We start from the raw sequence: 16,994 nt of genomic DNA on the forward strand, positions 1-16,994 counted from the left end.
ACTTCACTTAAATTTTCTCATAACCAGCTTTATTTTTCCCTTTCTCCTGGCTACCTTCAGCACTAGATTTTTCAGTGCTGGTTTAAGCATCTTTATTCTTCTTTCCCCTTTCCATAAGGTTATTTTTTAATGGTGTAAGCAGATTTCATCACACTTAGCAAATAACCTTTAAATGAGATCTTGAGCACGTAAGTGTTCTTGATCCACCCTGAAGAAGACCTCAGGCCCAAGTGATGCTACTCTCATCCCAGGGCACATCCAGCAAATTGGAAGAAGAGCAGACCTCTCCTCCAGGCTCAGCTCAGTGAGGCACAAACTACTCATGTTCGTAGGAAAGCTGCAAGGCTCCCTTGAAAACAGCTCTATGTTGCTCTTATGTATGTATTAGAGAATCTCTTTAAGTTCCTCTTGCTAAAACCATGCAAGCCCATGGCGAGCACATTGTAAAAGCCGGTACCTGTGCCAAGCACTAACGGCTGCTACGGGAAACAGTCAGAAAAGTGTGGCTGAAGGCTAAGATGCTCAAAGCTGCCTTAATTATTAGAGCGTGAGCTTCCAAATCCCTCGAGAAGCACAGAAAACGTTGGCCTCGGAATTTACGGTGTGCTCAGAGAAGCAGGAGCCAGGGAGTTTTGGGGACATCTTGACTGCAGTCTGCCTGGCTGGCTCTGCCGGACTTGGAATCAGTCCGATTCATTGCAGCAGCTCAGAATTCAGAGCAGAGGGAGCAGACAAGGCTCATTGCCAATTCCAGCCAGAAAGACTGCAACAACAGTTGTGGTTTTCTTTTTTTCCCTTTAAATAAGGTTACTTGAATGGGCAGCCGGGAATAGACCCTCTGTCTGCTCATCCCCAGACTGAGCCCCACTGATAATTACACACAAACTAAGGCTTTGCCTGAAGAATCGGTGTCCTCACTGACTACTAAAGCTCAGAGGGGAGAGCAGGGACTGTTCAGACCCTGCAAAGTGGAGCTTTGGGCTTTTTCTCCTCAATCACTCATGGTCCTGCTGGTTGGGCATCCTGGCCCAGAGGTGGGCAACAGATTCAGGTGCCTCCTTGGGAAAAGCACATTCCCATGCAAAACAAATCCCCAGGTATATTGGTGCATCTGTTTGCAATGTGGAATGCATGAGGCTTACATCCTGCCTTGCTTCATGCTCTGCTCAAGGATTTATCCTCCCAGCAAGCCATCGCTGTCTTGTCCTCCAGGACTGTGTTTCAACTTAAACATCAGCAATTTTCCCTGCTACAGGCTATCAGTGAAATTACCCGCCTGATTTAAGGCCAGGGGAGATAAGAGTGTGTTACCCTCTGTGAAACACAACTCCAACAACTTGGTTGCTTTTGCACCACTTCAGGCCGATGGATGGACACGGATGGACACAGCCATTCCTTCCACTTTGCATCAGGCTGGAGGAGTGACCACTGGCAATGGCACCGACCCTGAATATCCTCCATTAGCATTCAGCTCCAGTCACCTTCTCCTACCCCACGCTGCTGGGCTCTGTTTATCCAAAGTAATTGCAGGCAGATTTCCCTGTTGATCGTAGGGATTTTGCTTGCTCAGGTGGATCCATTTGGAATATCAGTGGTTTTATTTTATTTATTTTACTGCTAAAAGCTGTGCATAGGTCTGTCCTGTGCAGATAAACCCCCAGGTCAGCCATGCCACAGATAACTCTCAATCTTGCTTCCCAGCTAGGGGACAAGGATTTATGGATGTCGGTGCTGTCTCTCCACCCCTGGGAGAGATGGGGACAGGGTTGGATGCTCTCCCGCAGTGCCAGGACTCCAATTTTCTTCTAAAAGCCTGTAATCATCCTCACTTCTGTGAGCTATTGAAGTATTTGCATTGTTTCACAGCATCTCTAGTGCCGGCTGGAGGCAGCTCCAGGTCTGGGGAAGTCTGCAGGATCACTGCAGGATGCAATGCTGACAGGCACCCCCCTGCCGAGCAGCAGAGGAGGGCTGTGCTCCTGCCTGCAGGTGGGCCTGTTCCTGGGCATTGCTTTTTATTGGGAAAGAAACCCACAGCAAATCAATTCTGTTCACATGAGACTTGAGCTGAACTTCAACCAACTGAAGGATAAAGAAAAGCCAAGGGAAACAAAACCCTGTTGTGGCCCAGTCATGGCTGAGGTTCATTCATTTTTTTAAAGATTGTTTTTGCTTTTCTCTTCCTGGTTAAAAATGAGATTTGCAGAAAAGAGGAGGCATCATCAGCACACAAATATCTATCACAAAAACTGCCCAAAGGATAAGTGAAGGAGTTGACTTTCCCTATGGTGCACCCAACACAGGGCACAGTGTGGACGTGGAGACCTGGACAGGAGTTTCACACTCCATCCCTGTAGTGACATCATGTATCTGCAGCATCCATGAACCCAAGAAAAAAAACAGGCTCTTGGGTGGTATTTTGGTGCCTATGTCCCCCTTGCAGATATGGCATCCCTCCAGCAGTATTTTCTCCCCCTAGCCTGTGCTGGCACAGTAGCTGGGGCCATGGAAAACCAAGTCTGTCTCACTCATGATCACTTAGGGAGAGGGAATCCCATAATGGTTCAGCTCTCTTGCAGGGACTCAAAGGACCCACTGCTTTCCATTACTCACCCCTGCAGGACTCCCAAGGTCAGAATCCAGCCTTTCACGCTAATCAGTCCTTGCCCAAAGAAGCTGCAGCCAGAGGAGACCAGAAGGCAGGAGAGCACTGATTTCCTGTCTCTGCCATCCCATTTCCATGCTGTCATGCCATCTGTGGGCTTTATTCCAGGAACTCCTGTTACATCCACATCCATTAGCAATTCTCTCTTGCCCATTCCCAGCATCCCAAGTCATTCTGGTTACCCCTGCTCCTCATCCTTCACCCAAGGCTTTATGATGCCTCTACCCACTTTTGCTGCACTCTACCCTGCAGCATCTCAACACGTGCTGCAACCCAGGCAGCCCAGCCCGCTAGCAAAGACAGCTTCCAAATGGGGATTGAGCTGCTATTAATTGATCCTATATTTGCTTTGAAAAGATGCCTGGGGACGGTACACCATCTCCCTTTCCAGTTAGATGCTTAAAAGCCACAGGCTTTCTTCTTTCTCAGAAACGTAAATCCGTGTTTATTTTGCATGTACCAAATTAATCCCCAAGGCATTGCATCCAACAGGACAAAATCAGAGCTCTGTCTGCACCAAAACACTTCAGGAGAAAGAGGACAGGCAGAAATACTGAACCTTTAGTAGAAGAAACACATCTATTTGGGAGCTGCATGGCATATAAATGACTTGGTAACATCAACAGTATTTACTTTGTCTTAAAGTGGGAAGGAAAGACCTAGAGCATCCATATCCATTTTAATTCCTGTGAGTCTCTTTATAGTGTTTGATCATTCAGGATGTTCTTATATACAAAATACTGATCTACCTGCAGCATGGGGCCACATTCTGTTCCCAGTTACAACTTGTGCAACTCTGCCGAAGTCAATTTACGAGGCAAACATTTAATTAGCAAGCAGGCTCACAATCCTAAATTTAAACATATGTCAAGCCAGCAAGTAGCTTTGTTTTAATTAACTCTCAAACTTTGTGGCTGTCATTTCTTTATATAAATGAGGATGTTCTGCCAAGGGCAGGCTGTAATCCTATGTGCATACCTACGAAACCGCCTGCTATTTCACAGCCACTTTTCAAAGAGCTCTTGCAGAGGCAAGGGGATGGGGATGTTATTATAAGGGTCCATATGGCAGTACGCTGGCACTGCAGTATTAAATCAGAGCATTGTAGCTTTGCAGCCTGCATTCTCACAGTACCAGGTAACGTATATGTAGCCTCATTGTTGTACAATTTTAGGGGCTATGCATTATTCAACAGCAGCCAAAGTCTCCGCGCTGCCAGAGGTGATTCAGTGGTGATAAAAGGAATACATTTTGCTCTAAAGGCAGAAGAAAAGGGATTTCATGGGTCAGTATCTTCTCCACCCAGGAAAGAACAATGGAAGCATTAACATCTCTAGTAAAGAAATCAGCTGGCAGCAAAACCTCACTGGTAATTAAAATAAAAGTACAAGCTGCCTCAACATGTGGTTAGACTTGGGAACTGTAACCTCCTCTCAAATGCTTTCCTTGATAATTTAGCTCTAGCAGCAGGCACTGAAATCTGCTGGAAGATGCCATCTAGTGGGTTATGGAAGTTTATTTAAGTTTAAATCCACTTCTTGGTGTGGGGCGAAGGTGGCAAGGGCTGCAGATGTGGGTGTGTAGTGGTTTTTGTAGATTTCTGTTGTTGTCATTCACATTTCCCTGCGGGAGTTTACACTGAGAGAGATAATATTTATTTCGCTGGTCCCCCAGCAGGGCTCGGGGTTGTCACAGCTTTGCTGTTGACTTTAGACGAGCCGCACGGCTGTTCCCTGGCAGAGCATAATCTCATCGCCAGAGCTGTTTGCTCTCCGCTTAAAGAATTCATCCACTGCCTGGTTTTGGAAAAGCTATACCACTGTTGTTTCCTTCTTAAAACACCCCTACCATCCAGTGCCTAACATTCTAGTTTATGATACAGTAGAAACCACTTAATTGGTACCCCAATGAACAGCATTCCTTTATGATGGGAACCACTGCTGGGGAGCTGATGGGAGCGATCCCGTCTGTCGGAAGGCCAGGTAATGGGATCTTCACCCATGGAGCACTGTGAACAGTAGCCTTGTACCTCAGTGTGTCCATGAGGCAAGCTGCATCCCTTTGGGAAGCCCCTGCATCCCCTCAGCAGAACCCGACTAGGGGCTGCTGCAATACATCGTTAATTGCTATGGGCATCGCTAATTGAGGACCCTTTCCGGAGCAATTACCCACCTCGGCTCCCTCCGCCCTCTCCCGCGGCGCCCACCCAGGCCCCCGCGGGTGCCACGGCATCATTCGAGAGCCGTAATTAATTAAAGACTCATTAAGGGAAATTCATTAGTGACGGGAGTGCACGGGGGGGCAGGGTGGGCGGAGCCTCCCTGCGGCGGTGGGCGTGCCTAAAGAGGCCACGCCTCCCCGCGAGCGCGGAGCGGAAGTGCCGGAGTTGCCGCTCGCTGCTGCCGCCGCCGCCGTGCGCGGGGCAAAGTTGGGCTCCGTCAGGGCGGCGGGGCTGGGCCGCGCTCCCTCCTCCAGCTCCCGGCTCCAGCCTCCTCCGGCGGCTCCGATGCGGCGGAAGCAGAAGCGGTTGCTGCAGGCGGTGGGGCTGGCGCTGGCCGCCCTCGTCTTCTTACCCAATGTGGGGCTCTGGTCCCTGTACCGAGAGCGGCAGCTGGAGGGCGGCGGGGCAGCCGGTGGGGAAGGGGCTGATGCTGCTGCCGCCGCCGCTGCGGGGCTGCCGGGGGTAGCGGCGGGCGAAGCGCCGGTGAGTGTCGGCGGTCGCGGGGTGTGGGGATGTGTGTATAGGGGGAGGTGGGTGCTGCGGGGTGCGGTGAGGGGCTGGGGGTGTCCCTCTGCCTTGTCATACAGAGGGAGGCTCAGCTTGTGCGTGGAGAAGCGGCAGCCGCCCCCTATAGAGGAGGGGATGAAGAAGAGGGGTGCAGCGATGGGCTTCTGTGCCCCTGAGCAAGGAGCCGCTTTCCCGTAGCGATGTCTGGGTTGGAAGGGGAACGCGAGCGCTTTCTCGACAGTTCATAGGTGCGCGGACTGGAGGGTCTGCTCGCGTTTTAGGGCTGAGTTTGGTAAGGGAATAACACGAGGGGTTTGGCTCCTTGCTCTAAGGAGTAAGGAAAAGGAGCCTGATCCATCCTTGCATAGAAGAGGGCGGTGATTCTGTCTCCCAAAGGTGTGCCTCTCTACGTGCCACTTCCCTTTGCCTTGGGAAGGGGCAGCGAGCAAACGTTACCTGTTACCTCCGGGTCCCCGTAGCGCTTAAGGCAAGGGCTAGCAGAAAGTGCCAGGTGAAATGTTTCTGTTCACAGCTTGAGGATTACGTCTGTGTGCTGAGCCTGCTTTAGGGAGAGAGGAGTGGATAACTCTTCCTGAGAGGCAGAAGATGCCTGCTGGGTACGTGGCCTGACGATATTGCAGCACATGACTGCATTCCTTTCTTGTCCCGCTGGAGTAGTAGTAAATTTAACAGCCAAATCTTTCTGCTTAATGTGTGAGACAGGGAGGCTGGATCACCCAAATTAGACATTTGGAAGCTCAGTTTAGCTGCGTTTACTCTTGGCTATGCAATTGCTTTGTCTTCTTCTGGGCTTGGCTTTGTACCATTAGGAATGATTGGGACTTGAAAGCTTGAAATGTCAGTGTGTAGCTATTAGTTCGGCTGCCACTTTACAAAGCTCTGCTTGTTCATAACCATTTAAAACTCTTAGTTGCCTAATTCTTTTCTCCCTTGGAGGCTTGCCACTATGACTGTAGCATAAAGGTGGAGAAACCTACTATGGCAATTTATGCTCTGAGGGAGAGAAGGCTCTCGGGAAGCGTTGTAGTCAAACGGAGTCTAAGCTCTTCCTTTCCAAAAGAAATGTGTTCTGAAATTGAAGCAATTGGTGCATCTAGGTATAACCATTATATCCCTGTAGTGCCAGGAGGGAAAGGGATCAGCTGTTAACTGCAATAAAGCATCAATTTGTAGTGGACCCCAAAGCCTGCACAGAAATCCTTTTAACCTACACAGTGATCATTACATACCTAGAGTTCCTGATGTTACTGCCTTATGCTTGTATTTCTGTCCAATGCAGGGAATCTGTTTTGCATGACTAATAAAAATCAAGCCCTATAGTCCACTGCTCCATAGCTTCCCATGGTGAAATGAAGACTATTGTGAAATCATGTGTCTTCCAGAGGTTGTGAGGAGAAAAGTGGTAATGATTCTTAGGAGGTTTCATAGTTCCTTGTTGGAAATAGCAGTTAATTGTGGTCAAATCTATAAGGGTGAAAAAATAATGAAACTGACTTTGTTGCTCTTCAAACATTGTCCTTGTACTGTGAGCTTTGGGTAGCTGTAAGCTAAGTAGTTTGTACAGTGCAGTTCCTCATTGCTGATTTCTGTGTTGAGAGTTCTCAGTATTTAGATAGCCCATATTGCCCATGTTGTACAGAATGTTGACTCTGGTTTTCTTTATGTCTGCTTAAAGTATGGCAGCTGCCAGTAAATTGAGGTCTGCTTTTGTTTTGATGGTGTGTTGAGCTGGGCAGGAAATGTCTGTGCAGTTTACAGGAGAATTCGCAATAAAACCTCTCTGTGCTTGTGTAAATCAGAGTTACTGAGGTGCAGGCTGAAGTTTTCATCTTCCAGTCTAATTAAGGTGGAGTTAGAGGCTGCAGTGGGTCTGTGAGTGAAGAAATGCTTCTATCATATGCCTGTTTTCTTGAGGGATTTGGCCCTGAAATGATGGTTCCTGTTAGACTGAGGAACAGAAAACATGCCCTAAAGGACAACTGCCTCTCTTGGTGAAAATAACTTCAGCTGAAGCGGTATAAAGACAAACCAAATGGGTTTGGTTTGTTGGTTTTTTACTGTTGTCATAGGGGCATCTGCTAGCTGACTGCAGAGAGGTTTTTGGGCATCCTCAGCTTCAATAGTTCCAGCTTCTCTTCCTTGGTTCTGACGGGCATTCATGGGTTTTGTACTTACTAATCAACTTCCAGCTTGTAAATGAATATGCTGTTTGTCTGCTTGTTCGTGAAGCCGTTCTGAGAAGCTGAGTTCTTAATACTAAACCCCTAGATGATAGGAGGCTATCTCATAAAGAATGATACTTACAGCATTCAGAAAGGTTTTTTTCTTCTGTTTCTGGCTTTAATTTCCCTTTTTGTGCAGGCTAATTTTGAATTGAGGACATTTCAGATGTGATACAGAATTGAGCTTTTCAATGAAATCTCTGTCCAGGCTCATTCTTCTTCTTTAAATGGTGTCTGCTGTTTCAGTCGGTGATTTTTATCTTTCAGAGTAACAGTGAAAGGTGGGGGGTTGGAGGGAAAGGTTTTAAGAAACAGCAGAATTAAAGCTAGAACATAGAATTGTGATGCTAAAATCTGAAGTTTAAAAGCTGCAAGGAGTTTTTGTACTGCATGCCACCTTCAAAATGGTGATGTATCAGTGTAGGTGATTTTTGCCTTATTTAATCTTTAGAGTGCCTGAAACAAATGTGTCAGAAAATTAAGCAATCAGAAGCCATGTAAATATATTCTAGGAAAGATGCTAAAGGCTTTCTGCAGAAGTGCCTGGGTACCTAATTGCTCCTGTATTTACATGTTCAGGGGAAACATTATGGTGGCTGAAAATAATGTATTGCTTTAATAAGGTGGATTAGGTCTGTGTTCTTTCCTTTGGCCTTTGAGTTTGCTCTTCTGGAGCACTGTTGAGTGCTTCTAGCTCCACAGCAAAGGGATGGCCATAAGTCATCAAGGTCTTGTCCTCAAGGTCATGCTGGAAATCTCTTTAGAAAAGCTGATGTGTTGAGTTATTCTTCGCTATGGCTGCACACTCAGAAGTGTCCTTTATCAGTGTGTGTATGTACAGCTCTGCAGATCATATGAATAGGAGGTCTTTTTTCCACAGGGTGCGTAACAGGTTTGGCTTTAAATGGTGATGATAGTATCAAGGTACTGAAATGTTTCTGTTCACAGCAAGAATATTAGCTTAGGAGCTTCTTATACTTCATGGTTGTACATTTTTGCTCACCAGTATGTGTGTATCAGTGTGCTCATGTAATGCAGATTAACTTTTGTGTAGTTTCATCTTTTTCTTTTTTCAACAAGTGAAAACATATGTAGGAGTAGGAAAAAGCTAGAGAAATGCAGGTAGTCTTTTTGTCTCTTGAATCTCTGCTGTCTGCCTCAGAGGCTGCTGTGCATCCTCAGCCAAAGTGTTTAATGATGCATCCTGCAGCATGTAAACCACAGATGAGTTAGTCTGTGGGGTAGTGGTTTATGTCTGAGCTAATGCGAGTATTTACATGATTCAGCAGAGATACTGCTTTATATCTGTGTGGTCAGGCTGGAGATCCTCACTCTACATGGTGCCTGCTATTATGGGAATGTTGCATTTAAACTTGGGAGAGATGCTAAGCTTGAGCATCTCTGGATTGCTGGCTAAAAGCATTGTAGCAAATCAGCTGCCTTTCGTTGCATGTGTTTTCATGTAATATGATGCATGCTTTATGGAGTGACCCTGTAGCTTGTTGTAGTAGTAATTTGTGCTCTATAAATTAACCCGTGAGCATGATGGAAGTGTATAAATCACATAGGTGATTGTGTGGTGCCCTCTGCTGCCAGCCGGCTGGAGCGAAGTGGGATGTACCTGCTCGCTGGATATTCTGAATGAGAAACCAACTCCGAGCATGTGATGGAAAAATGGTTTGTGAGAATGCCTCTTTTGGAAAGTTTTGGGTTGTAAAATTACTTTAGTGCAATTAAGCTTAAAGTTTCCAGCTGATGTTGCTGAAAACAACAGCCCTAATGATGAGCTGAGTGGGGAGCGATGCTGTGCTGCCTTCCAGACTGCTGCTGCTGTGTCCTCCTCAGCAGAGGAGGATGATTGGCTTTGCCATTCTGACCTGGGGGCAACTATGAAGCTGTCAAGAATTGTCAGCTTCATGTTGTGGTTGGCAAAAGCTAATAAGGAAGAGGGTGGTTTAGCAAACTCTGTGCTGCCAGTGCTGGGGAGGGAGGAGAAAGGCTCGGGAAAGTGAGAGGAAAAGCTTTCAGCTCTCTGCCAGCCAGAAGTAAATAAAACAGCCAATTTGCCATCATTGATAGGCAGATTTCTTTAGTAGTTAGGCTGGCTGTGCCCTAAACCTTGCAGCTGCCATAGAACTCTGGGGCCTGGCTCCTTGCAGGCCTATTGGAGCAGATGTATAGAAAAGCAAACTTTGAAAAGCTTGTTTTGGTAAGCATAGTGTAAAACAATGGGTACCTGAGGACTAGCAGTGCGAGTGCTAGAGCTGAATGAGCATGTTCTGAATAAAGAGTGACTGATTTCCAGTATGGGCTACTCTGAAGTTGATCACTTCAGTGCTCTCGTGAAATGAGCAGGTTTTCCTTGGCTAGATAAGCATGGACTCACTTCTGATTAGCAAAGTGAGCTGAAGTGAACATGAAGTGGCCAAAATCATCTCACAGCTGTGAAGCGCAAAGGAGAACTTGGAGAATATGTTTCTAATAAACTGGGGCTTTCAGTGGTCTTCACTCAGTGTCTCGTTATTCCTTCTGATGATTTTCACTGTGATGGCAACACACTGAACAAATGGGCTGTGTTCTGAGTCTCCAGTGCTGTGTGAAAGTAAAAGGTTTATTATACTTGCTGTTCTTTAGGGGAGGTTAACTCTATCATGGAGCAGGTGGCTCTGACATTCAAACCTGCTCAATATGCAGCTCTTAATAGCTGCAATGGTTCCCTTTCTTTCTGGAATGAAGATTTGAGCAGCAAAACTTTTGGCTTCTGGTACCTGGACTACTTTTTAGGTCATTAATGAAAGCCGTAATCATACAATGATCTCCAGAGCTGTGTGCTTTTCCTGTATAAATACGGATCAGATCCTGAAAGAAAGCGAGATTTAAGAGCAAGTATAGTTACAAACTTTGTGACAGCTAACTGCCATGTATTTGACTAAATGGACTGATAAACTAATGAAAAGTTTCTTACCACCAGTGTTGGTGAAATTAGGCAGAAAAATGCCATCAAGCAGACTTTCAGTTATATCATATCAGCTTCCACTCCCTGTTTAAATACAGTTACAGGCATCACCATAAAAAGATAAAGAACTGCAGTTTACCTTCCTGTCACTGTTTCCTTATGGAGCCAACTGTAACCTTACTTTCATTGCATGAGAATAGATCCTGTCTAGCTTAATCATTGAGGAGATTGTTCTCCCTGTGTAAAAGCAATCTGACTTCTGTTCATTTGCAGCCTTCTCCTGTACCAGGCGATGCAGGGAGGTTGCCTTCAGCTTCTCTCTGGAAAGTAAAGAGTTGGTAGGGTGCCATAAGGGGTTTGTAGGAGGTATTCCGCTGTGTGCTTGGAGTATCACTGAAATTCATTTAGATCCTCTCTGAAAGCAGGCGTTTCAACCTGCTGGCGTGGTGTCCTGTTGACTTTAGCAGAGCTGTTGTTCCGATGGAGTGCACCTTAACCGGGGTGAGGTTCATGGCACTTCAGGATTGTGTAAATGTTTATGTAGACAAAGCTGCTGTGGTATTTACCATCACAGAACACGCTTTCTCTAGTGTCCATGAAGCTTCATGTTTTCCCTCCTGTTAGCTCTGTAGTTAACAGGTACTCTGTAGAGTAACCTCTAAGTTATGCTGCTTTAAGTTGTTTGATAGTAGCATGAATAATACATGCTAGTACGTAGGCACAGGGAGAGAGGTGGCTTCAGTGACTTTGTGCATGTGAGATCTTTTAATAGTAACAGATACTTTCAGGTTAAGTGACCTGAGTGTATTTGTAGATTTTCTTCTGCATCACCTGTATTTGAAAACTGAAAAGGATTTTTTTCCATGGCTGAATGGGCTAAAAATCAACAATTCTGATGGGATATACTGCAATAGAAAGCAAGCATTAATGATTATTTAAATAATCATTCATTTAAATATTACTGAAATGCTAATTCCGTCAGGCTGAGGTAGATTGAGTTAAAGCTGAGTAGCTACTTTTTGTTAATTTTGTATCTGTTCCTGTTTTGAATCCCATTGGGAATGGCCTTGCTGCTCTGCACTTGCGCTTCGTCTTAACCTGAGCTCATGTCCCTGGGCAGAACGGTTTTGGTCAGTCCTGCTGTGGTTTGGCCACTCGTATTCTTTCTAGATGCAGCTTGGCTGGGATTCCTCTGCTTCCAGAAGAACGTATTCTGACAACTTCAGGTCCCAGATTGTTGCAAAGCCGATAGCTGTCGGTGGGGATTTTTAGCAGTTAACAGCAAGTGTGAATGTGTTCATCAGATTTCACAGGCTCCTGAAGAAATCCTGATGCTTGAGTCACTTTCAGGAGTAAAACAGTGCGATGCTTTAATTCCAAATCCAGGGATAATAGCCCCTCCCTCCCCCTTTCTAATTTTAAATCTTTATGTTCTGCTTTTGGACTGCCTTTTGCCTTGTTTGTGATGAATAAACTTCTAATTCTCTATCTCTTTACAAGTTAACTTGTGGTTTTGCCTTCAACGCTGCTCATGACTTCTTATAACTCGGGGAGCTAGGAAGTGTTACTGGTCCTGCTTTATTTGACATGAAGCCTAATAATCTCTAAGTGGTAATGGTATCTCTTCTATCAGTGTAAGGAACGCTTGTGGTAGTATTTCCTGCATTGTGTGTTACCCTGGCTGGATGACGAAAAGGTAACAAGGAAGGGGGTGTTTATCTAAGCAGCTTTGTTAAGAATATAAGTTGTACTGGATATCAAATCATGGCTGGCTTGTCAGACTGTGCCTCTTTTGTTAGATATAAAGGGTCTGGCAGACAATTGGAGAAGGCTACAGATAAGTAAATCAATATGTAGCACAATAAGTTGCCAGACAGATCTCCTTTTCAAATGCCTGGGTAAAAGAGTGACTTCTGTTGTGTCTGAGATTTGGTGGCAGCTCTGCATCCAAAGTCCTGTGCACTCCCTAAAATACAAGAAATATGTCATTTGACATGTCTCTTTCTCTTCATAGGCTGATAAAGCTTTAAATCACAGCTTCAAAGAAGGAAGGTCTGCCACTTCCTGGTCCTTAAATTTGCTTTTCTTTCTAGATAATTAGGTTGGTTTTTTTTCTCTGCCCTTCTGCGGTTCCTCCATTTTCTCTAATCTTAGCTTCAGGGTTAAAAGAGAGCTCTCTGGACCATATATCCATAATTAGGGCTTTTTAACCACAATTACAGTGGAGTACAAGCACTGCTTTGGTATTGTTAATACCCAGGGAAGAAACTTGCTTCAGTAGGAAAGCTGTTGATTTTGTTACAACTGAACTCTACTGTCCCAGCCATGGAGTTCCTTCTGCTGAGGATTCATGCCTTCCCACTTGATAAGTTACCTTTCTATGGTTGATGACCACTAATGGCACATCTTCTGTAGCTGTCGAGAAGAAAAATGAAGAAAAATATTTATTCTGCTTGTCATTTTTTTTGGAAACACAGGCTGCCAGCTATTGTAATGAGTGTTCTTTATGAGAAAGTTTGAGGAAATGCCATCCAGCTCATTTCTAAGGTCTGGCTTCTTTGGATCTTACTGCAACTCTGGGCATCTGAACTGAAGCACAGAATTCATTAACCGTACCAATGGTCAGTGATGTTTAGTAGCCTTTCCTCTTTTGCAGGTCATGATATAGACACATGAACCTGTTGCCACCAAGGTGGGGCAGAGATGAAATTCCTCACTTAATCCAGGTCCTCTTGGAGGTCTTGCAACTACAGTGGATAGGAGCACACTTGAATGCAATTACTGAACAGCAGCTGATGGCTTAAAATTTGCACCCTACAAAACTTGGTTTATATTGCAATGTCCTTTGCTTTTCTATACTCCTGAGACAAACAGAAATAAGCAATTTGAATATATTAAGGGTTTAAAGTGGAAACCTGATTTTAAGTGAGATGCTGTAACTCCGGTGGGTATTGTGATTCTTTCCTTGGCCAGAAGTAGAAAGCAAAGAAAGGGAAGGAGGAAGAAGTCAGTGAAGGCTTGACTGCATAGCACTGCCCAGTCTGGTGGTAAAGTTCACTCTTAATCTTCATTTTGCAACTGTCTTCCAGTCTCTCCACTCCTTAGTCATTTTTCAGCTGTAATACTTTTTGTATTACAATTAGCACAAGTAGCAGAAAGCAACTTCTAAAAACAGTCTTTCAGAATGGTGAATGATGGCTGACCATCGCCTCTGCAGTGAGGTAACCAATTTCTGTTCAGAGTGTCTCCCCTCAACACTGATGTATTTCTCACATGTATGTTCTGTGTAGATGATGTAGCCGTGACCTGACATGTTTCCCTGACATAGCTTTCAAATAAGGAACTTGGCCCATTCTGTGTGGTTGTGGTTCACAGGGTGACTGCTGAAGTCAGACTTCCAAAAGGCATTTCAGAGTATTCTTTTAAGTGCCCAGAAACTGCAGATATATACTGAAATACTGACCAACCAAGGGGTTAAATTGCAAACAGACACTGAAGGGTGGTTTTCCAGGTACAAATACTTGAACTTGTGTGTTTAACTTGGATGGCTGTAATTGTCTTCCTGCTGTAGAGCTGTTTGGCCATAAAAATAAAGGATTTGCAGAATAACAGTAATTCAGTCTGTGTCGTGCAAGAACGTTCTGGATGTGCGAGCTCTTCTTTCTTGTTTGACTACTACCTCATTCCAAAAATCTGATTAGAATGGCACTTCGTCTTTGTTAGGCTTGTGATGTTTGGAGCTTTATCAGCTCTTACCTGGAAGCGCTGTCAGCTGTCCCTCCTACATGCAGAGCTGCTTTGCTTCTACCTTCTTGAACAACTGTTTTTGCAAGATTAAGTTATTGCAAGGAGTTCTGGTCTGTTTGATCTCTAAAGCCGGAAATCCTTTGCTTGCAGTTACATGTGCATGCTAAGGTGACTTTTCAAAGGGAAGTCATCCTCTTCTGCATCCTTGATTATTATAATTTGGAAGATCTAACATTTAAAACCTCTAGTAGCCGGTCTTGTTTGGAAGATCATACAGGCTTGTCTTTGTATAGATTATCTTTGCTTGTGTTCAAATTCATTTGGGAAGTTACTTTTACTTAGTTCATGATGCTAGCAAGAAAACAGTTTTTCTCCCTGATGGAAAAGAGGTAGGTTTTTTTCTTTCTTGAGCTTACCTAATATTTCTGATCCTTCAGACGAGCTCCAAAGAAGAAATGTTCACAGGGACTAGTAAGTATGAGCTGTTGCTTAATAAATAAAACAGGTGAAACAGAGTTTGAGTGTTCTTAATGTTTGTACCAAAGTTTTCAAAGCTGTCTTGGAGTGTGATGTTCCTTTGAAAAGTAAGAGTCTTTGTGACTTTGATCTGGGGTATGAGACAAAAATAACCACGTAACCAGGTCTGGCATCCCATAAGGTGTTTTTTTTTTCTTGGTTTTCTCTTTTTTATATTATTATTATTTTTAAAAGAGTGAGCAACTCCTTTACTTCTGCTAAGGCAGACTTTAATCTTAACTCTGCTTCCTTGGAAGGGGTTCTCTTTAGGGACTACTTTCAGCTCAGATATGTAAAAGCAAGATACAGTCCCTCATTAAAGAAAACCAGAACCCCCGAAACTAGAGAAATATAAACGCAACTGTGTTGTAAAGGGCTTTAGTTAGGAAAGTAAGATATTTCTTGTAATGGTATGGAAGGTCACTTAAATTTATCCCAACTGTCAGTTTGTGTTAGCCACTGTGTAACAGGCTTATTCTGGAGCTCGGAAAGAAGTGAACCCTGTGATTATCTTCTGTCTTCTCATTTATCTTCCAGGTGGCCTGTTCCCAGGGTTTAGTCTGTGATAGCCAAGTAATAAGGAATAACCCTTTTTCTCCACTGCATATGTTAGTTTTGCTGATCCACCAAATAGACTCTGGACTCCCTCTTCTCTTTGATTTTTCAGGCTGTGGCTGATTGTGTTAGAAATATCTAAAGCTGCTATTGATGTTTCGCTGTTGCCTGCTGCCAAATTTTTTGTGGCTGTTTTGGAATCTGATTCAAGGTACTAATTTAGCCTGGGGGAAAAAAAAGTGTCTCCTTTCTGAAAGCCAGCATCTGTTCACAGGTCTTGTCCTCAGCAGCGAAGATGTTAAGATTGGTCCAATTAAAGTGTTTGGGATGAGACTTCTTAATTATTTTGCTTGCCTGATTCTGAGGGCATGGAAGTAAGGATGCAGAAGGCTGGAAAAGTGTTACCTGCAGTGTGTGAAGGTCCTGCTTGTGTTGTCCTTGGTTCTGGTTGCTGCAAACTAGCTGTGTATAGAACATAATAGGTTTTCTTTCAATATAGTTGCATATTTTCTGCAAATAGGAACCTAGGCCAGCTGATTACAGTAAAAGAGTCCTTGGGAAAGCAATTACAAAGTGTCTCAAACCTCAGTCTGTGCCAAGGCCCTTTTCTTTGCATTTTGGCCAAAGCTGTTATCAGCATAAACTAATAATGGTTACCATGGGTAGAAGGCCTAAGCTCTGAAAACAAGTGCTGTCTTGTGGCTTCCCAAGTGCTGATATTTTTACCATGAGAGGCTGCTTATAGTAGAAATATATCTGAGAAGCTGCGAATTGATGCACGTGAGCAGAGAACACTGGCATTGTTGATAAATTAGCTGTCAGTTGTGTAGAAGAACTCAAATATTGGCTTAACCAGAACATGTTAAATGAAATCTAAACCTACAGATTTTTCTCTCTGGATATTTGAAAACAATAACAAGGCATCTGAAAATGTGTATTTTAAAATTATTTCTAGAGGGTATGAGTTTTCAAGCCTAATGCGGTGAAGTCTATTTTTATAGTCCTAGAAAACAAAATCTGACAGACCGTGTTTGCCAGCACTTATATTGCTCTGGTGACAGTGCTTCTTTTTAAAGCATGCCAGAGGAAATGCTCTGTGCTGGAGCATATGTCAGTGATTAGTGGGACCAGTGCTGCAGGATGAAGCAGACGAAATATGGTTGTGTGTAGGAAAAAAGCTGAATGGACAGAACATGAGAAATGTAGTGGTTCATGGACTGGTTTTACAGTAGGAATGGAAAATGGTTATTTTTAGGGTTATCTGTATGTGGATGATGTGCTTTCTTCCAAATCAGCTGAGGTTTAACAAAGAGGACAACTGGTGCCTGTCTCTGTATGTTTCCTGTAATTTCCTCTTCATTTAGAAAACTGTTTGCCTTTTAAATCTATCACTCTATATAATGCAGGTGTTTGCATGCCTTGTTTATGCCAGAGTGAACTGAAAGCCCTAGGAAGTGGGAGACTTTGGTACCCAACTCTTTTTGTAGATGTAAGGGCTCAGGCAGAGACTGATCTGCTTACGGGTCTGAGTGATTCTTATGTGATGTAGAGGCCACCTTATATGTAAGAGCCAGGTGTCTTAGA

General features: G+C 44.3%; 1 protein-coding gene across 1 annotated transcript in view; it reads left to right on the plus strand.

Moving 5' to 3' along the window:
- Window positions 1-5,171: 5,171 nt before the first annotated feature.
- Window positions 5,172-16,994, plus strand: part of GALNT10 (polypeptide N-acetylgalactosaminyltransferase 10) — a gene marked incomplete at both ends in the record, with an annotated part of 77,858 nt that continues 66,035 nt past the window's right edge. The window contains one exon of the mRNA XM_080627371.1: window positions 5,172-5,348. Within this exon, the coding sequence (XP_080483497.1) occupies window positions 5,172-5,348 (177 nt within the window). The remainder of the gene's footprint in view (window positions 5,349-16,994) is intronic.

Source organism: Psittacula echo (genome assembly GCF_963264785.1).
Source record: "Psittacula echo genome assembly, chromosome: 11".
Lineage (NCBI taxonomy): Eukaryota > Metazoa > Chordata > Aves > Psittaciformes > Psittacidae > Psittacula > Psittacula echo.